Source organism: Haliotis rubra, unplaced genomic scaffold (assembly GCF_003918875.1).
Source record: "Haliotis rubra isolate DU_JTF1 unplaced genomic scaffold, ASM391887v1 Scf298, whole genome shotgun sequence".
NCBI classification, from domain to species: Eukaryota; Metazoa; Mollusca; class Gastropoda; order Lepetellida; family Haliotidae; genus Haliotis; species Haliotis rubra.
In genome coordinates, this window is record NW_025766966.1 from 1,078,790 (window position 1) to 1,100,916 (window position 22,127).

A 22,127-nucleotide genomic window follows, 5' to 3' on the forward strand; every position below is an offset into this window, starting at 1 on the left:
TGGAGACAAGTTTGGACATTTCATCTTCCGTCACAGATCTAAACGAGGACAAAGGAGGGAGTTCGTGATTACTGGAACTTTCGCGGCATCATGGTGATATTTGAAGGATTGGCGTATGATGTTGATCTTGTCAGTGAAGAAGCCCGAAAACCGATTAGCCAGTTCATCAATAGATGTGTGAGATGGGAGAACAAGAGAGTTCCGTTTAAACAACAAGCTGTTGGCAATTCTGAACACTTCCTTCTGTCCAGTAGCTGTATTAATGGCATCTTTATAGAAGTCTGATTTTGCAGCCTCAATCAGTGATGCTAATGCATTACACTGTTCACTATGCATCTGTTTGTGGATGGTCAATTTTGTCCACATGTCCACAGCGTCAGAAACAGACATGCCTTGGTAACTGACACATGCTGTTGATATATCTTCACCGAGAGACTTAATGTCAACGTTTTTCCATTTCCGGTACGTGACAACATTCCTCGATCTTTTCTTGACTCTGATGTTCACAGTAAAGATAATACATGTGTGGTCCGACTTGACTGAGTGATCAAAGGTCATGTGTTTTATGTCCAGTTCCTGCTCACGGACGATCACTAGATCCAGAATATGGCCCCTAGAAAGGGTTGGTTCACTGACAACTTGTATGAGACCATGGGTATCCAGGATATAGAGCAGACGTTTTGCGTTAGCATCTTCAGGATTGTCAATGTGAAAATTGAAATCCCCACACACTAACAGTTTTCCATTAACTGTGTTCAGTGTATCCAAAAGTGCCGAGAAATCATCAAAGAATATGTTTCCAGAATTTGGTGGCCTGTAAAGCACAATAACATTTACACACTGATTTTCAGTAACGAACTGAATCGGTAGAAACTCAGAATGAATCAAAGTGTCTAACATCAGTCAGACGACGCATTTTTAATCTATCCTCATACACAACACCCGCGCCGCCACCTCGCCTGTTAGATCGGGGTACGTGAGTAAGTTTGTATCCATCTTGAACAAGTTTGTTAATTGGCAAGGCATCAGTTTCATCACTTTTTAACCAGGTTTCTGTAATTGCCAGAACATTTAATTTACTATCCACAATAAGATCATGAATTGTTCGTGCTTTGTCATTTAAAGGTTCACATGTCTTTATAGATCTGGCATTTAACAGTCCAATGTTAAGATTGTAATTCTTGTATGTCGAGAGAATATCCGTAGGAACCATGGCTTCTGTACAAGACTTGTTCTGTCAACATCCCATGCATTCTTAACAACCAATCGCAAAATGGCCTTGTCAAAACACAGTTCCACGCGCAGAGTTGCGTCCCTTGCGATGATCCCTTGAACGGGGGTTCGGACCTTCAGTTATAATGCTTGTGATCGATAGTTTGTTAGCATCTCACAAATACGTTAACACCAGTCACAACTACAATACTTATTTGATTCACTAGAATATTTATTTCAGTAACTAATTCTATAAGTTGCAACTTGCTTTCGGAATTTAATATTTTGTGTATGACTAACAGGTCGGAACTTCATTTTGTGTATGACTAACAGGTCGGAACTTCATTTTGTGTATGACTAACAGGTCGGAACTTCATTTTGTGTATGACTAACAGGTCGGAACTTCATTTTGTGTATGACTAACAGACTTCGTTTGTACACAAATTTTCACAATGTAATACAATACAATTTCCAGTTTATCCAAACTATTGTCAGGTCATTAGAACCATACAGCAACATGTTTGAGTATGGTTACTGAAGTCATGACACTACATGCTATAGAAATCTACAAGTAGTATTTTTTCTACCCCTGAAGAGAGGGATTAAAATGGGTCTTCAACAACCCATGCTTGTGAGAGGCGACTTCAGAAAAGAAGAATTATTTTCAATCTTAAAAGAGTAATCATGAGAGAAGAAATTTGTATTCCCCCACCCTCCCCATGCCTTCTCAAAACCCTATCTAATATATGAATTCCTTCCGATTACTAATATGACTTCTACGAAAAACTACAGAAATTCCCCCTCACAACCTGATCACATCCCATACGCAGTATTATAAGAGGAAGTACTTTACACAACCTCTGCACTGTAACTATAGCCGCCTGTCAAGATGGTAGGGAAATACGCTACTCTGTGTGCATGTCTGTGTCTCCACCAGGTTTATGCCAATGGTAAGCAATTCACTTTTTCTACGTGATTTGATATATTCTACTAAAACATGTCATCTATATTTGGTGACAGATTAACGATAGAAATATATCACTGATACATTATTGTGTCTATTGAAACGTACCTTCAGTAATCCACGTCATGAAAAGACACATAGAGTATTTAAAAGACAGAAAGAATCGTCGGGCAATAATTTAATAATCAATCATAAAAATAGTTGTACACATTAGCTTTAGGGTTAACCTTTTGGACATAATGTTCTCAATATCAGACAGTTCATGCGCAGTGTTTAAGCTTGGTCACTTAGCTGCCTTTGATTTCGGAAACCATTACACCATGATGCAGGCAGGATAATAGCTGTATTAAGGGGACTCATATATGATACTCATGTCATTACCGGATAACTCTCCGCCACTGTTGGATGTGTTTGTTACTAAAGCGACCCCGACCACCTGGCTATGGTTTTAAACAGGATGATCAATGGTGAAAGTATGATAATACTAGAATATACCACTGTGGTGAAAGTATGATAATACTAGAATATACCACTGTGGTGAAAGTATGATAATACTAGAATATACCACTGTGGTGAAAGTATGATAATACTAGAATATACCACTGTGGTGAAAGTATGATAATACTAGAATATACCACTGTGGTGAAAGTATGATAATACTAGAATATACCACTGTGGTGAAAGTATGATAATACTAGAATATACCACTGTGGTGAAAGTATGATAATACTAGAATATACCACTGTGGTGAAAGTATGATAATACTAGAATATACCACTGTGGTGAAAGTATGATAATACTAGAATATACCACTGTGGTGAAAGTATGATAATACTAGAATATACCACTGTGGTGAAAGTATGATAATACTAGAATATACCACTGTGGTGAAAGTATGATAATACTAGAATAAAGTATGATAATACCACTGATAATACTAGAATATACCACTGTGGTGAAAGTATGATAATACTAGAATATACCACTGTGGTGTGGTGAAAGTATATGATAATACTAGAATATACCACTGTGGTGAAAGTATGATAATACTAGAATATACCACTGTGGTGAAAGTGTTCTATAATACTAGAATATACCACTGTGGTGAAAGTATGATAATACTAGAATATACCACTGTGGTGAAAGTATGATAATACTAGAATATACCACTGTGGTGAAAGTATGATAATACTAGAATATACCACTGTGGTGAAAGTATGATAATACTAGAATATACCACTGTGGTGAAAGTATGATAATACTAGAATATACCACTGTGGTGAAAGTATGATAATACTAGAATATACCACTGTGGTGAAAGTATGATAATACTAGAATATACCACTGTGGTGAAAGTATGATAATACTAGAATATACCACTGTGGTGAAAAGTATGATAATACTAGAATATACCACTGTGGTGAAAGTATGGTAATACTAGAATATACCACTGTGGTGAAAGTATGATAATACTAGAATATACCACTGTGGTGAAAGTGTAATAATACTAGAATACACCACTGTGGTGAAAGTATGATAATACTAGAATATACCACTGTGGTGAAAGTATGATAATAATACTAGAATATACCACTGTGGTGAAAGTATGATAATACTAAGACGATAATACACTGAATATGGTGTGGTGAAAGTATGAAAGTAATACTAGAATATACCACTGTGGTGAAAGTATGATAATACTAGAATATACCACTGTGGTGAAAGTATGGTAATACTAGAATATACCACTGTGGTGAAAGTATGTATGATAATATATACTAGAATACCACTGGAGTGAAAGTATACTGTGGTGAAAAAGTATGATAATACTAGGAATATACCAATATACCACTGTGGTGAAAGTATGATAATACTAGAATATACCACTGTGGTGAAAAGTATGATAATACTAGAATATACCACTGTGGTGAAAGTATGATAATACTAGAATAATACCACTGTGGTGAAAGTATGATAATACTAGAATATACCACTGTGGTGATAAGAAACCGGTGTCTGAAAGGCAGGCCTTTAGGCAAGACGTAGGCATTCGAATGGGCACCAGGCCCCGATTTCTCGAAACAAACTTAAGTCTGAGTTTTGACTTAAGTCGGAGTTTTTACTCAAATTTGAGAAAATGCAGGAAAATGCATTTCCCAGAATAAACTGAAATCAATATTAAACTTAAACTTAGTAGACAATTTGAGTTTGGTGGATAGATTACTTAAGTTGTTTGGGCTTTTTTTATTGAAAAAATGCAGTTGAGTTAAAAATTCAGCTGTTTCAAATTGTCAAACTCAGTTTGAAATTTGAGTAAAAACTTAAATTTGTTTCGAGAAAACGGCACCAGATGTTCAACTTGAGCTTCATTATGCCCATGATCTGATATTATTCAACAATGGAGAGTGGCAGTGGAGTAGCCTAGTGGTTAAAGCCCGGGTTCGATTCCCCACATGGGTACAATGTGTGAAGCCCATTTCTGATGTCCCCCGCCGTGATATTACTAGAAGCGGCGTAAAACCGTACACACTCACTCAATAATGGAGAAATAGCCAATTTGCTTGTTTGATGATGACTACATCATTTAACACCATTAACACCATGTCTACGCCATTTTTAAGGCACATTTCTCGTTAAAGTATCCTGGCTTCCACCTTTCCTATGTTCTTTTCAGGAACATCGGACTTGCCCTTGCAGGAATTACCTCAGGGCAATAAGCTCACTCTACATAGATATTCATTAATACATATGACACATTCGACATCGTATTATGGACATCGTATTTCTTATGAATATGGAGATTTTTAATATCTTGCTAGCTAAGTCCGTTAAGTTATGCATTTCATTTAATTCTGATTGCAGTGGAAAACCCTGAACTGACTATTCTCGTCAGTAACTGGAACCCCGGGAAAATACTAAAACTATCTATTACTGCATCGGCGGCACGAATATCCGGTTTGGTGAACAGCTTGCGCCCTGTAGGGATCGATTATGACCCCATAGAACAGAAAGTCTACTGGACTGATGTTGCTCTGAAGGCGATCTTAGCAAGGGACGTCAACGATAACAGTAATGAGATCATCCTGTCCTTGAATTCAAGTATGTGGATTTGTTGTTACTTGCTCGTTACTTAACGGCACATTCCAGCTGTTTGAGTAGGAAACCAGACAATCCAACAAATAATACCATGGCACTGTTCCGCGCAATCGGGGTTCTTTGACAGTCAGTCTCACATGATGGTCAACCGATGTAGTAGAGACATCTCCCAAACACACTTGTCATGGAGTGGAAGTCACAGAACTACATGCAAAATAGTGATACGATCAAAAGTTGAAATATCATGAAATACGCTATAGCAAAGTAATTATAACTGATTAACCTTATCCTTTGTGGGGCAATCGAAATTTGCATATTCTTATAGTTAGAGTCTTTGAATGTCTAGTACAGGTTAAACAAGCTCACCGTTACACGCTATACGAAATATATCCTGATTTAAACTTCCTGAAATAATATCTCAATGATCAAATCATCTTTGACTATCACGTTTTCCATTGATTTAATATACTATCCAAAAAAAAGAAACGCATGGGCGTTTTGCATTTAAAAAAATCTATTCATTACCTATTGTGTTCAAACAATCGTCAAAATATGTAACAAAAGTGTTGATAACATGATTTTACACAATTGCACAAGTGAAAAATCGACTTTACCTAAAAATGTTGATTTTGATGAGATTTCATACAAGGATTAAAAAGGCATCGCCACAACGCAACAGACATCACCTTCCAGTTGAAATTGTGCAGCAAAGAGCATGCACTGTCTGGCTATAAAAATCCAGATTACTTTCGGAAATCGGCATTCGGTTTGAAGGAGTTTCAAGGTCAAATCACTACGCCACGTCTTGACGCTGCAACACGAATATCGCCATTGAAAGAATGCACGCTGGAGATTACCAATCTTCTGTTGCCAGGCGTCTGAATGTTAGTTCCAGCATGATATCACGGTTGCAGCTCGTTACAACCAAACAGGCATAACAAATGACCGTCCCCGTACAGTAAGACCTCGAGTCACCACTGCAGCCCAAGATCGGTACATCCGAGTACTACATTTGCGTGATCGTACTGCCACGGGTGAGAGCACAGCAGCTAGGGTGCCTGGGCCCCGTTCCTCAAAGCGATCGTAGCGCTAAGGTGATCATAACTCCCATACTTTAACATAGACTTACGACTGTCGTAGCGCTACGATCGCTTTGAGGAACGGGGCCCTGGGCATCGGAGGATATCCGGTCAAACTGTACGGAACTGGTTGAGCGAGATTGGACTGAGAGAGACCGTGCTACGTCGTCACCATCGCGCTCAACGTCTCCGTTATCTAAACGTATCCACTTGGTTGTGTAGACATTTCCTTCCTCTGAACTGATGTAAAAATTCATGTAGTAAAGTCTCTTTGTGGACGAGTTATACATGTTTGAAAATACAACATTTTCGCAACAGATTTCTGGGTTATGCGTTTCTTGTTTGGAATAGTATATATACTATTTAACGATCTTATATAAAATAATTATATAAAATATACTTAATTTTCTGTACTAACACCAGATTTCCTAAAAGCCATAGACGAGTTCGAAATACACTTGTGGTCTTTCTTCTTTATTACAGATGCCACGCCTGATGGAATAGCTATTGATTCCATCGCCAGGAAGATATTTTACACAGACACCGGAAATGACGTCATTGTTGTACTGAACATGAATGGTACCGGAAGTGAGATCGTCGTTGATAGTGGACTTAACGAACCTAGAGGAATTGTTCTTCACGAAGAAAACAGGTGTGCATATATAATGTTAATTACAGAAAAAATGAAATATCCATGAAGGATCAATTAATATCTGGAACATTTCTCATTCCAGGAAGATGTACTGGACAGACTGGGGACTTGACGCATACATAGCATCAGCTAATTATGACGGTACGAACATCAGTCGGATCGTCACTACAGGTCTTGGTTGGCCGAACGGACTAACAATGGACAGGAGGAGTGAGTTTCTATAGTGTATCTTACTTAAATTAAGAGTGAAGGTTGGAGGCACACGTCTTTTTATCATTTGCCGTACAGAGTTACGTCCTTCATATCGCGGGCCAGGAAGCTATGATCGTGGATTTGAATTCTGCTTGGCCTTCTTATGTTTCCAAGTTTGTCCGAAATATACCCATGCTCATGGGTGCCATCAAACGGTAAAATCGTAAAGAACTCCACCTCTTCGACTTCGAGCTTCTGAAATGATTTGCAAAGCAGCATGAAACCAAATCTTCTCTCTATTGGTACTTTTGGTTTTCTCATTTTCTAATGATAGAATCTTTTCACTTAGGAACTAAAATATATAGTATGAGCTTGCAGACATTTTCCTTCTATTTCCAATTGAGATACCCTAATATTCTTTTTTGCATAGCCGGTTGAACTATTTTGTCAGAGAATAGGTAACATTTGAGTTCACTTTGACAAAAATGATTTCAAATTATTGAAGCTATTATTATTTATTATTATGATTGGATATTTATATAGCGCACATATCAATGCACTAGTGCATGCTCAAGGCGCTGAAGCTAGTCAATATAACAGTGACGGAAAATGCATCTGCAATGTCGCACCTGCTAAGATACACCTTCTGTGTGTACAGCATATACTTATAGTTCACACACTGGGTATATACATAAAGTAAACGAATCAGATCAGTTAATAATCAATTAACTAACACTTATTACATAATATAAGACCGGACTACAGAATACAACAACGAAACTTATAAGATACATACATCTTCCATTAGAAAAATCTGGAACAGAATAATTTTCGAGATTTGAGTAGCAGTGCCCACAAGCCATGAACACTACGCAAAGCGACATCCCACATTAGTAGTGTCGTAGCTGGCGTCTGGGCTTCAGTAAACCCTACAACAGTTACCTATTACTTGTGGCCGTTCCCATTGTCAGGGGGAGATAGTAGCTCTGGCGCTCCACTCGCTTGGTCCGTTGCAGGATGCTTAGTCCAGGAATGATCATGAGGGGTCGGATGACTGTGACTCCTAACTAACCACATTACATTCATGTACTGGCACACATACATTCATAGATAAACGCAACACCAAGTTTTATACTCACAGAGTTTACTCTGTCTCAGTCCATCTCTAAGTACAACTTTATCAACAGACAAGGTAGGCTCGTACCACACGGGCAAACTGAGTGGCGTGGACTGGCTACCGTCACTTAAAAGCGCGCACCAGTTGCTCAGCTGTCTTTTTATAGGGTTCGAGCCTGGCCTGATCTTGATCACATGTTTCAACTTGTTGTTTTGATTCGTTAATCCTATTATGATAGGAAAATTATCGGTAAGTACCGTTCGGTCACTCTCCCATTTTTATTGATCTGTCTCACGACTTACGGCTAAGCCCCATTCTCTTTAGTCTTTCTGTCTCCAAACAGTGTCTAACCGTTATCACTCATGAGCCAAACTGCAAATCTATATACGGAATCTGATGTAATTCAGTTACTGATTTAGGGATGCATTTTTACCTTATAACAGTTGTATGTTATTTCCTTATCTCATGCAACTGAAGATGGAATACTCTACTGGTGCGACTCCTTGACGTTCAGATTAGAATCAGTGCGGGTAGACGGGACACAGAGAACAGTGTTGCTGATTGAACCTGGGGCTCGCTACTTCGGGATCTTTTTTCACGACGGCGTCATCTACTTCACGGACAGGAACAGAAGGTGACTTTCTGCCACTTCTTTTAGTGAGTGCCTTAATAGACGTCATACTTCTTTGCGACATCAGCGACCAAAATGGTGTCCGATTGAAGTCTGCTTTCTGACTTGCAATCGTGTTTATTTGACGCGCCTTTGCATTGTTTGCAATGAGTGCCAATGCAGTATATGCCCACCTTGCCTTGTGTCATATCTAAATGTCAGACTTGCTTATGAATTAGTGGAAATCGTACTGAACCCCTTTTGTTTTAGCAGCGATAACATTTATTTGTCGCTTCGATTTGCACGTAAAAATAGATACAATCGGCATGCGGCCGGATCCGGTACTGAGGTTCCAATCTTGGGCTCAAGCCTATCATCATCCCGGGCGGGTCAACAATGTACCAGTGCCGATGGGTGACACCACGGTGCTAAACTTCTACGACATTCGTAATGTAGGGTAGCTGACCAACACCAACATGTGACGTGACGCTGTAACCGGAAAACGGAAACAAGTCACAGGAAGTGAAGGAAGTACTACTTCCGCGTACCGAGTGATTTGCTACGGACTTTGAAATTCATAAAACAGTGAAACCGAGTTTGTAACCAAAACCAGTACAGCATAGGGATAAAACGACTTGGTGATTGTTTGTTTGGCATTCTAGAAACGAGGGAAAGATATTATCTTTATAGCATTAAGCGAGTGTAGATGTGGATTCTTATATGGTTGCCAAATGAGAGATTAATGATAGGTATATGCACAAGATATGCTGTCAGTGATAAACACGAATTAACATTCGCACAAACCGACAATGGATAACAAGTAGCACTTAACTAGATGCAGACAGATTTAGAGTAACAACAAACAGCACATAATGAAGCAGCAAAGTAAATATGAACAGGTTAAATCAATTTGAGTTGGATTGGCGGGTTAAACTAATTAAGACCAACCAAGAGCGCGTATGTAATGAAACAGCAAAGTCCGTAAATATGAAAGCGTTAAATCCATTTATGATAGACTGACTAGATAAAGTAATTAAATGGTTGATATATACTTCGTATTAGACAGGTTGAATAACCCTTGATCTCTGTTAATCAAAGGTTTCTGACATTGGGTTTCTATGGCTTCCAAGAGTTTTCCCATAGTGAAGTCCAGATGTTTGTTCTATGGTTAAGTCTTAACAAGAAAAGAATGTACATACAGATGTATGTTTCCTAAAATATGTGTCCTACCTACCAACGCTATGACGTCATAATGATTAAACGTCATGACCCATGGAGCGGCATATTAAACACTATTTAACCAGACAAACGCCGTGGTTGAAATGGCCGTTTATCAAAATGCAAGCATATATCAACATCTACTGATCATTGTCATTTTAGGGCAGTATTCAACATACCTTCAACCGGTGGGACAACGGGCACCATGACGTCAACACAGATCACAACGCCTGTGGGAATCCACGTATTCTCAAACAGAAAACCATCGGGTAATTTGTAATGATGCTCTACAATTGTGTAAGTGCCATAGAAACATTGAATTACAAGTCTTTTCACGTTACTGGAACTGGAAGTAGAGCATACATTAAACTGTTATATTCTGATCCAAACTGGACTCCACACATTGTAAGCATATGGGGAATCGAACCAGGATCTTCGGCTTGACGAGGAATCGTTTACAACTAAATACAATGTAATGTACACAGTGTTGGAACATTACCTAACTAAGAAACGAACAGTGTATAAACTAAGAAGCACCATGTCACACCTTGATCTACACTGTTTGAAAATGTCACGATATTCATAGAAACATGCGATTATACGATTCTAAGAGAACAAGTGTTGATATGGCTATCAACCGGAAACTGCCGCATGGTCTCAATGTTTAATGAAACAGTGACATCTGTGATTCTGTCAGTCAGTCTCTGCAGCTTACATTCTGCCCAACTTTAGAACAACATATGCAAGTTCGACTGCTTCTGCCTTACTGGTATATTACTTATGATTACTAGAATATGTTTAAAAAAAAATTGCATTGCAACTGTCAAATCAAATATAATGAACAGTACCGTCTTTTCGTATTACTTTATATGTGTGTGCGTATTTGTGCTCACAACCCTAGAGAATACAGCATTATACAACATAGAAAGAAAGACAGAAACTATGTGTACCGTGTACAAACCTAGGTTTGAGCCTCAGATGTCTGCCGTAAGTCTTTTATGTAATTCGCATCAATACTTATTACTATGGGCATTGTAGAGTGTCCTGTGGGACAATATGGAGACGACTGCGAGCAATGTGGGAACTGCAATGAGGGATCTGTCTGTGAGAAGACCACTGGAAAATGTTTGGCCGGATGTGTCGCTGGTTACAAAGGCAGTGACTGCAAACAAGTTCAGGACAAAACATCGGTAGCAGGTAGACTGGTGTTGACATTCCCTTACTGTGTACATGTTTGATAGTTCTTATGACATTAAGAATCATTAAGACATTAAGGACATTAGAGGTAACGAGATATCGTTCACTGTAATTCTAATTTTACATGCATGTATCATTTTGTACTACGTGGGCATGCTGGGACAACCACGCCACTCTACCTTAAATTGTAAGATGCGACTTACATGAACGTTTGCTGATTCTAGTGGTTTGACTGACCGACTGACTTTCATTACTTCATGAACGAAGGAATCACCCCTAAAGCATGTCCAGCCAACACCCACGGCCCTGACTGTGCCCCGTGTGGGATGTGTGCAGGAGTGGTCCCATGTAACAAGGTCCTGGGTGTCTGTCCAGCTGGCTGTCAAAATGGATGGACTGGGGACAAGTGTGACCGGGGTAAGCATAATATGTCATGCACTGAGAGAACTGGATCTTATATAATCCAGAATGTGTGGTCTTTCAATAGATAAAGCTCATATACTGTTTTGAGTAGATGTGATCGTTATCTGATAATGTCCTTCCTTTCTGTTAACACTTAAAGTGTCAACATTCCAGCATGTCTTCCACCTTTCTGTTAACACTTAAAGTGTCAACATTCCAGCATGTCTTCCAAACACGTATGGGACTTCCTGTCAGCCATGTGGTCAATGTGCTGGAGGTGTCCACTGTGACAAGAGCTCTGGACTTTGTGCCAATGGATGTCAGGATGGTTGGTCGGGGTCTTTGTGTAGGACACGTGAGTAAAATACACACTTACTGTAGTTTCTTGTCATATGTTAATAGAAGCGACAAAACCCTTTCCACATCCACATGATATGTCTGCTAAATGCGGAGTCGACTGTACAATTCTGACAGAATCATGAGACTGTATTTGTTTCAGTAGCATTGCAGCTGTTGTTTGTAAACAATCGAGTTTGAACCAGACAATCCAGTGATACGATGACAGAATATGTGTTTATGAATATGTATCACAGTGATGATACCCACTTTATCTCAATTTATCTGACAGTTGTGAATCCCCATCAAGTGTGTTTACTCGTGAGTTTAAATAAGTGGTACGTACATTCAGGTCTATGGGTGTCGCCGATGTCGTGTGGTCAGAGTTGTAGTTGACGATAATGTATATCATTTTTGTTTATTTATCAAAAGTACGAAGTTAAGTTTGTACAATCGTTAGAAACAACGACTCTTCAGAGGTTCGGACAGATTTCTCAGAAAACTATATACGAAATGGTAGACTTTGTCAGTGAAAATATCTATTAATCGGTGTATAGTTGGTGGGGCTTAGAGACACAATTAGGGGTGGGTATTGCAGAGAATTTTCATATTGCGATATATTGCGATGCGAAAGCATATATTGTGATATGTATTGCAATATATTGCAAGAAGGTTTTTTTAACAAAAAAACTACTCATAATCGAGGTAATGCTTGATTTATATAGCAAAAACAGAACAAAATCATTATGCTTGATTAAGCTTAATTAAAAACTTTTAATCGCCCCGCTTGAGCATTTCACTTTACCATTGCATATTTTACATACCGCGTTAGTCTTATCAATAGTTCCAGTTACCGTGAAGTTTTTCAACCCCAAATGCTGCCATACTGAAGCTTTTGTCCTTGTATTTTGGCACCACAATAAATTGTTCGTTGTTAGGGGTCGCCAAAACTTCCGGTCTGAAAAACGGAAATATCCGACGATTTCCGTACGAAGTTTTCCGAATGCATGTCAAAATACCGGTTTTCAATCAGTGTATCGCAATACGTATCGTTTTTATGTCTGAACCGGTAAATACCGTAAACCGGTTATATTGCGCAGCCCTAGACACAATGGAAACTAATTGTGTTCCCCTTCCCGCTGACCTGCTTGTTTAGGTCCGGGTTCATATTTAGATATAAAACATAAATAAATATATAAATAAAATAAATAATATAAGAAAAAAAAGCAACCCCCAAAAAAAAAAAAAAATTCAAAAAAAATAAAAATAAAAATAACAAAAAAACCCACAAAAACCAAAAAAAAAAAAAAACAAAACAAAACAAAACAAAACAAAAACACACACGCTCTTTATGACAAGAGGAATGATTTCAAATTTCAACTTTCTCTTTTTGTCGATCAGTTTACAAGCAGCTCCAACCTTCGGAGACTAGATTTCACAAGTATTGAGGAGCACGAAAATACCGAAGAGTGACACACGACTGTCTACTCTTTGATCAAGGTTACAATTATACAAGGCCTCAGTAAAGCTTTCAAAAGGTTTTATTGCAGACATGTGTGTGTAGGGAGGGGGACACTTCCAAATATGACGCCGTAACAGCTAGGCTACCCCAACGCACCATATCGACTAAGAGCTGTATTTTGGAGGTTGAAAGGGGCCTTGTCGCTTTTGTCTCATTTACAGTCTATAACCAGGATTATTGTGTCACCATACCCAACGTCTGGTGCAGACTGCCTATCGTGGTAATCGAACACAAGTGTACATGGCCCGGAATCACGTGTCTACAAGATAATGCAAATGGCCCGGAATGAAATATGTAATGTTTTTGTATAGCTGATGTATTAATTTCCAGAATGTATTCCTGGTACATATGGTGCGGGGTGTCTATCGCTCTGTTCCCACTGCAAGACAGGAAGTGTGTGTCATCAGGCGACTGGTCGATGTCCGACAGGTTGTCAACAGGGATGGAGCGGTGCTAAATGTGACGAGGGTAAGCATGTCAGTAGTCGATGTCATGGCGTTACGTTTGCAGTGAGTGAGTGAGTGAGTGAGTGAGTTTGGTTTTGTGTCGCATATAGCAATATTCCAGCGGTATCACTGCAGGGGACACCAGAAATGAGCTTCACGCATTGTACCCATGTGTGGAATGTTGGGTCTTCGGCGTGACGAGCGAATGATTTAACCCCTAGGTTACACCACATTCCCCATTACGATTGGAGTGAGTGAGTGCACTTATCTTTTCGCCGCCCTCAGCAATATTCCACCTACATGGCGACGGTCTGTAAATAGTCGAGACTGGACCTGACAATCCAGTGATCAGCATCTAGAACATAGATCCACACAATTTTGGATACGATGACATGTGTCAACCAAGTCAGCGAGCCTGACCACACGATCCCGTCAGTCGCCTCTTACGACAAGGATGGGTTGCTGAAGATCAATTCTAACCAAAATCTTCACGGATCATTAAGATTGGAAGACGTGGTGGAAGAATATAATTATAAAGCCTTTTATCTGGTAACCTCAGTGTTGTGTGGATATGTTCACAATTCTTTCACGTATTTTATGGAGCATATGTGAGAGTGAAACTATATTCCATGGCAGAGGTTTATGTGGTTTATTGAGGTCGAATGACAATAAATGAAATCCATAAAATTTGTTGTACAATTTGAAAGTGTAGGATCTCCGGTATGTTGTTTTCTTTCTAGAATGTGAACCGGGCACTTACGGTAAAAACTGCGCATCACTCTGCTCGCACTGCATGCTGGGAAGTGTGTGTAATCACGTGACGGGCCAATGCCCAGATGGGTGTCAGTCAGGCTGGAGTGGGGACAAGTGTGATGAAGGTACGACATATTGAAATGGGCATGAGACTTGAGTAACAGAGTCGTATGAATAACGTACACGCCATCACGTCAACTCGTCACCACCTAGACACCACCTCATTTCACTAAAAGTAATGGGCTTCACGCATTGTGCCCATGTGGAGAATCGAACCGTGGTCGCGGCTTAACGAACGAAATCCTTAACGCTAGACTACCTCACCGCACCTAATGGACCAAGAGTTTTATTATGGATGTTGAAAGGGCTTTGTTGCTTTTGTCTCATTTACAGTTTATAACCAGGCTTATTGTGTCACCATACCCAACGTCTGGTGCAGACTGCCTATCGTGGTAATCGAACACAAGTGTACATGGCCCGGAATCACGTGTCTACAAGATAATGCAAATGGCCCGGAATGAAATATGTAATGTTTTAATATAGCTGATGTATTAATTTCCAGAATGTATTCCTGGTACATATGGTGCGGGGTGTCTATCGCTCTGTTTCCACTGCAAAACAGGAAGTGTGTGTCACCAGGCGACTGGTCGATGTCCGGCAGGTTGTCAACAGGGATGGAGCGGTGCTAAATGTGACGAGGGTAAGCCTGTCAGTAGTCGATGTCATGGCGTTACATTTGGAGTGAGTGAGTATGGTTTTACGCCGCTTTTAGCAATATTCCAGCAACATCACGTCTGGGTACACCAGAAATGGGCTTCTCACATTGTACCCATCTGGGGAATCGAACTCTGGTCTTCGGTGTGACGAGAGAATGCTTTAACCCCTAGGCTACACCACCTCACCTCAGTTTTGTGAGGTAATGTTCATAAATCATTAACGCATTTTCTGCAGCAGATCTTTTCAAAACTATGCAATCCCCACCCGCAATGGTCGCCGCAATTAAATTCACTGCATGATGATAAGATCTTACCCCACTATTGTGTACAGGTATTTAATTTAGCGTTGGGTGTGCTTCCGTTGATTGAGGTCGAATGACATAAATGAGATTACAAAATTAGTAGAGCATAGCAATCTCTGAATGTTGTTTTCTTTCTAGAATGTGAACCGGGCACTTACGGTAAAAACTGCGCATCACTCTGCTCGCACTGCATGCTGGGAAGTGTGTGTAATCACGTGACGGGCCAATGCCCAGATGGGTGTCAGTCAGGTTGGAGTGGAGACAGGTGTGATGAAGGTATTCAAATACCTTCAGACTTGAGTAATCAAAGTGAATTTGAGCTCAGTTAGACAAACGGTGAATATATATTGTAGCAGAGTCGAATGAATGACGTACACGCCATCACGTCAACTCGTCACCACCTAAACACCAGGGCTGAAGAGGAAGCGTGTACATCCTGCTAACCTCATTCTGCTAAAAGTAACGTAGTCATCCTGCAGATTAGATAATCCTGCAAACTGGTCTCAGTGAAATACAGGACCCCGTTTGACAAAGCTCTCGTAGCGCTACGACCGTCGTGAGTCAATGTTACAGCATAGAAAGCTTTGTGAAACGGGGCCCAGACTGTTTTGGGTGTTCGTTCTTTTAGCGCCACGTTATCTGCTATTATTTATGTTTAGAAACACGTATGACAGAGTCATACAAAGCACACATTAAATCTATCGAAATGTCCGAAGATAATGTGACGGGCTTGGATACATTGCTCTAATGCTCCGACCCAAAATGACGACCGGACGTATTTCATGCATAGACAATGAATAAGGCCATTGTCATAAATCATTAAGGTGATGACGTCTCGTCACTCTGTTGTGATGTTACTATACATGTGCGAGTATCATACCACTTTCGAGCAACTCCTGAACAATACTTATATTATAATCTTCGAATATCAGATAACCTAACACTTTGTTCTTAACATTTCAGACATGCAGGGCAGCACCAAGCAAGAAGCAAGCAATATGTCCGTTCTAAGTAAGACAATTATGTGTTGGATAAACCATGTTTTATCAACTACAATATTTGCTTTATCAGAATTCATGTAATCTCTCCGGATGAAACAGTGTGTTCAATAAGGTTGTGATTAAGAATGACTAACATTGGGATTATATCAATGTATTTTCCATATGCGTCGGCAATGTGCACATTATGCGTGTGCAATGATATAAACTCTTCAAATAAAGAAACGCACAGGCCAAATATAAGGAAATGTATTGAACGTATTTAAGTGTACTAAGTCGATTAAGCTTGAACATAGATGAAGGAAATTTGACACACGGATAAACATATGTATTGTTGTCATTGTCAGCATTAAGCCAGTTCACTCACTGCACATATGTGGATACAATGGGGCGTTCAGGTCAGTACCTGGTGCCACCACCCTTGCAGCCGTCACTGCTCGACACCACCTGGGAAGGGATGGCAGAATTCGTCGGATATTTGCTTGGGGAATTCTTCGCCATTCCCCCTGCAACGTGTTGGCAAGTTCTGCAAGTGTCTGAGGACGATCGTGACGATTACGGATGTGTCGATCAAGTTCGCTCTATACATGCTCGATTGGGTTCAGATCAGGCAATTTGGAAGGCCAGGGAAGGACACTGACGTTTGCACCTATTACACGAGCTGTGTGGGGTCGCGCGTTGTCGTGTTGAAACAGTTCCCTCTGGCTGTTAAAATGTGGGTGGAGGTGACGTTGCAGGATTTGGTCGATGTAGTGATTTGCTGTGATTGCTAGTGATTGCCTTGAACCACCACTAGCTCTGATGTAGCCGTGTAGGACATGTCTCCCCACATCATGACGCTTTCTCCACCAAATATGTCCACCTGTCGAACTCAGTTCGGCGCAAAACGTTCAAGTCGACGTCGATAGACACGTTGTCTCCCATCCCGTCGTTGCAGGAGGTAACGCAATTCATCGCAGAACCCTACGCGTCGCCAGTTCCCATGCCTGTACCCTATTGCACCACTAGACACGTCGTTGTCGGTGTAGTCATTTCAGGACAGGTCCAAATTTTGGTCGATATGCTCGAATTTCTACTTCTCTCAGACTATTTCCAATGGTTTGGTCGGAAATTCTTCGACGACCAGGTACCTGTCCTGCAGTGTCCGTTGCCGTAACAAATCGGTGACTTAGGTGAAACACCCGGATGAATCTGTCCAGAGCAGGAGTGGTCACTCTTGGTCTTCCACTTTTGGGACGATCTTGGGTAGAATTGAAACGGGTATATCGATGCCTTATCGAGATTTGGTGCTGTGGTGGACGTTGAAGTGTCTTGCAGCGGCAGACTGGGACTCACCTGCTTCCAAACGTCCACAATGCACGTGCATTACGTGGACAACTTTTTCTGCATGTACTTTTTCATGTATCATTTTCATTTTTTATGACAAACGTTTACAAACACATTTTGGGATGCGTTTGCGCGCGCACTAAACAACATGTACGACATGATTAAAGGGATTCAAACATAGGAATTGTCTTAATGACGATTGCTGTCAAAATATATGGAAATGAACTGCTGAAAACGCCTGTGCGTTTCATTTTTGAAGAGTGTATTTTCTTTACATACATTGAAGCCAAATTATTACCATAAGCATAATGTATTTGTCCATCGCTCTGTGTGTGTGTGTGTGTGTGTGTGTGTGTGTTTGCGCGCGCGCACAGTTCATTTTCACCCGGTTTCACGAGAGTTTCAATGGTCATTTAAAATACTTTCAGGACAAAGGGGTGGGGGCTTTGGTTCCTATCACGAATGTATAATGAAGGATCCATATGTAATACATGCCTCTACATATCGTCTTTCGTTTTGAATATCTCCAATTTGTCTGGATAATGGAGAATTTACTTGTGAAACTATGTAAACGTACACTACATGTTTTGTAAGTTACATGTATTGCATTTGTAGTTGTTGCCGCATCTGTCATCATTGTCCTGCTTGTCATCATTGCCATTGTTGCTGTAGCCGTACTAGTCAGGTAATGTATATCAAATACACAATTCTGTGCAGAGAGAATTAATGTTCATTGTTTGAGGGTTGTAAACTGAAACGTTGTGAGCTTCACGAAACCAAAATATTGTATGAAGCACTTTATTCTAATTTGCATCCTTTCCCCAGTTTTGGGAATTAATCCTAAATCTCCGGCATAAAAAGCCAAAGGTTTAACAACTGAGCTACTCTACTACGCCATAGAACGATCGTGACATGTCATTAAATGTATATTTTAATGTTTATTCCAATGCTCGTTTAGGGTAAGTAATGGCAATGGTATGTTACACGTTTAACATGTTTCTGAACAATCTTTCCTGCAGACGAAAGCGACAACCACGACAGAAGACCATCGACCAATACGACACAGCTGGTCCCCCAATGCTGACCGGTGGCTATCGCGTCCCATCCGACCAATGCCCTGCCTACCTGGGCATCATGAGGCCCACCCATGCTTCCAGCATCCAAACCGATGATGCCCAAGCTGACGCGTACATTCCCATGAGTAACACCACACGGCAGCCAACGGAGGAATTAGAAGACCATATATATGAAACACCATTGTTTTAAGTTGGGGTTAAGATGAGATAGCCCCACAAAGAGTGCACCTATTGCTCTGTGGACGACTTACGTTATCAATAGAAAGTCCATCCATAAGCTTTGCTTTGAATTGTCAGGCAACAAATGCATATTCTTGCGCAAATCGGGGGCTACTGATATCGCCTGCTTACCCTTTTAGTGAACACCTGTCATCACTGATTTTTAGTCATTGATTTATAAGATGTCCACCGCTCCTATGTATTTTAAGCACAATGGAATCTGGTTTGTTAGATACTTGAGATTTTCTATCGTATGTTGACAGTTTCTACTGTGAAGGTTACATGATACTCGTACAGTCTTCCATGCATGGGGACACATTTCCGTGTACATATTCCTATCTACATGCTTGCATATTCCTTTCTTCTCTTATACGTTGTATGTGCATCTTTTTTTATCACTTTATTTCTTTTTTGAAAGGTACAGGTTATTACATGATTAAAGACACAGTCAAGTGAATAATTTGAGATACATGTACATATACGTTTGATATAATATTGTATATAATATATTTTCATTTGTACATTTGGAGAACATCGAATGAAAAAAACCATTAAGTAATTTCTTTAATGTGAAGGGGTTTTCACATGGCAACCAAGGATTGAAGAGTAATTTAAATTTGTCATATGAAGAGGTTATGACATGTAGACCAAAACCTCGTGTACTGCCATCTTGAGTATGCTGCACATTTATCTACCTGATATAAGATATTTAGATGGCGTTTTAGTCCGTTTATGGTTGGGATAGATTTTAAACATCTATTTGAATAGATGAATTGTTTTGTGGACATTACAATTAGATTTAAGACGTCCTCTCTTCTTTCAATATATCCAAACAAAAATGTGTTTTACGTTCACTTCTAACTGTGTGCTAGGTGCAATGTCTATCCAATGTGTTAATTGCTTCTACAACGTTTTTATTTGTTTGCACTCATATAACATATGAATAATGGTTTCTGATTCCTTATCACAGAAAGTAATGTAAACGTTGACACCACGGCTTCAGCTGTAAAAACTCGCTTTTCTAGGTGCAATGTCTATCCAATGTGTTAATTGCTTTTACAATATTTTTATTTGTTTGCACTCATAGAACATATGAATAATGGTTTCTGATTCCTTATCACAGAAAGAACACACTGAATGTGATCTTTGTAAACGTCCCGACACCACGGCTTCAGCTGTAAAAACTCGCTTTCCTTAATCGTGGTGATGCACATTTCGATGCGCTTTTGTTAATGCGAAGCGTTGGCACATTGGCATATATTTCCTCCTTGGTCTGTGAGTAAATACCTGGTAAGATTACTGTCAAACATCACTTTGTTAACGGAACAGTATAAATATTGTACAGATCTGGATAATACTGATCCGTTCCATATGATCACGCGTTGCCATCGTATGCACACTGTACACGCGCATAAAATATCCATTTGTGTAAATTAAACATTGTATAGGTAGCGTGAAATAAATGTCATGTGTTGTGTTTCGGTTACATTTCAACACTGATCCCATCCTCATGTGAAGCCACAGCATTCTCAGATTTGCATACTAGTGATTACTCAGTGTGAAGTATTTTACTTCTCCGCCTGATGTGAATTCCCTTGGTCAATCCGTCTTATAAAATGCTGATATGGATGGTTTGACCTCAGTATTACACGGATAAGGACGTTGAAACTGGGTATGTTGTAACTGGTCATGTTCTTTGTCCACTAATCATTGTCTTCGTCATCTGTCCTCGAACGAGTAGACCTCTGACTATTTTACCGTGACGAATCTTAGAGTTAGAGGCACATGATTGCACTATGAAGGTCTTTTTCAAAACAGAAACACACCAGAAGACCACAAGTGCTAATACACCCCTTCCTGTTAAGTTAGCTAGAGTCGTGCGGTTGTCCTTATTGAATTGAAGTTCAGTGGATGTCGTGATGTCAAGTGATGCTGCGACTAATCGTTTATGTCATCGTGTACACTGCGTTATCGGACATTGTCGTCAAATGTACCTTTGAAGACCGTTAGTTGTCATTTACCTAGTATCATTCAAGATGTCACATGTAATGTGTGTGAAATGCCCAGTGTCCTATTCTTATACACACAATGGGAACTGTTTCCTGTTGGGAAATTCTAACGGACTATTTTAAACACATTCGAATAAATATAGCATGGTCAAGGGCTTATATTTGTTGCATGAAGTATAAACAAAGATCTCAAATTATTAGATGTTTGTTATATTGTCATTGCCAGGAAACTACTATCGACAACAGTTTTCGCGATGTAGAGCGCTAATTATACAAGTGAGGTTTTAGTGCACGAGGGTAGAAAGTCGAAGTATTATCTGGTAGTATGTGAACAGTAAATTCTCATGGGTCTATTTACTTCTGGAACACCACCCTGGCTGTGTGAATAACAAGACCACAACAGTCTGCTGGGGTACATCAGCGTAAGATTGTTTTGTAACTTGAAAGCTTCCGAGTTGACACCACTAAACTGGTAACTTACGGATTCACAAGCCATTTTCTTAATGTAGATGAGATTTGTACATAAAGTTGGCCGGGTATTAATACGCCCAGACCCATAGAAAATACTGAGGTTGGATCATTGTTGAGTATAGAACTGGTAAAAGTTTATAGATGTCAACTTCTGTAAGACGAGGGACACGCCGTTTCGGGGTATATTCTTACTCCTTCGTCAGGTGAAGAAACC

General features: G+C 39.9%; 1 protein-coding gene across 4 annotated transcripts; it reads left to right on the forward strand.

The window, feature by feature from the left end:
- Positions 1–2,078: 2,078 nt before the first annotated feature.
- LOC124282318 (multiple epidermal growth factor-like domains protein 10) lies at positions 2,079–21,642 on the forward strand. Of its 4 annotated transcripts, XM_046718283.1 has the most exons (16): positions 2,079–2,162; positions 5,039–5,275; positions 6,835–7,003; positions 7,086–7,213; positions 8,790–8,946; positions 10,303–10,409; positions 11,179–11,337; positions 11,605–11,754; positions 11,960–12,094; positions 13,928–14,065; positions 14,784–14,921; positions 15,359–15,496; positions 15,953–16,090; positions 16,778–16,825; positions 18,754–18,823; positions 19,158–21,642. In XM_046718283.1, the coding sequence occupies exons 1-16, from the start codon at positions 2,102–2,104 to the stop codon at positions 19,402–19,404; spliced, it is 2,220 nt and encodes a 739-aa protein (XP_046574239.1). In that variant the 5' UTR covers positions 2,079–2,101; the 3' UTR covers positions 19,405–21,642. The 4 variants fall into 4 exon arrangements, with proteins under 4 accessions (XP_046574239.1, XP_046574241.1, XP_046574240.1 ...); XM_046718285.1 differs by lacking the exon at positions 15,953–16,090; XM_046718284.1 differs by lacking the exon at positions 14,784–14,921.
- Positions 21,643–22,127: the final 485 nt, after the last annotated feature.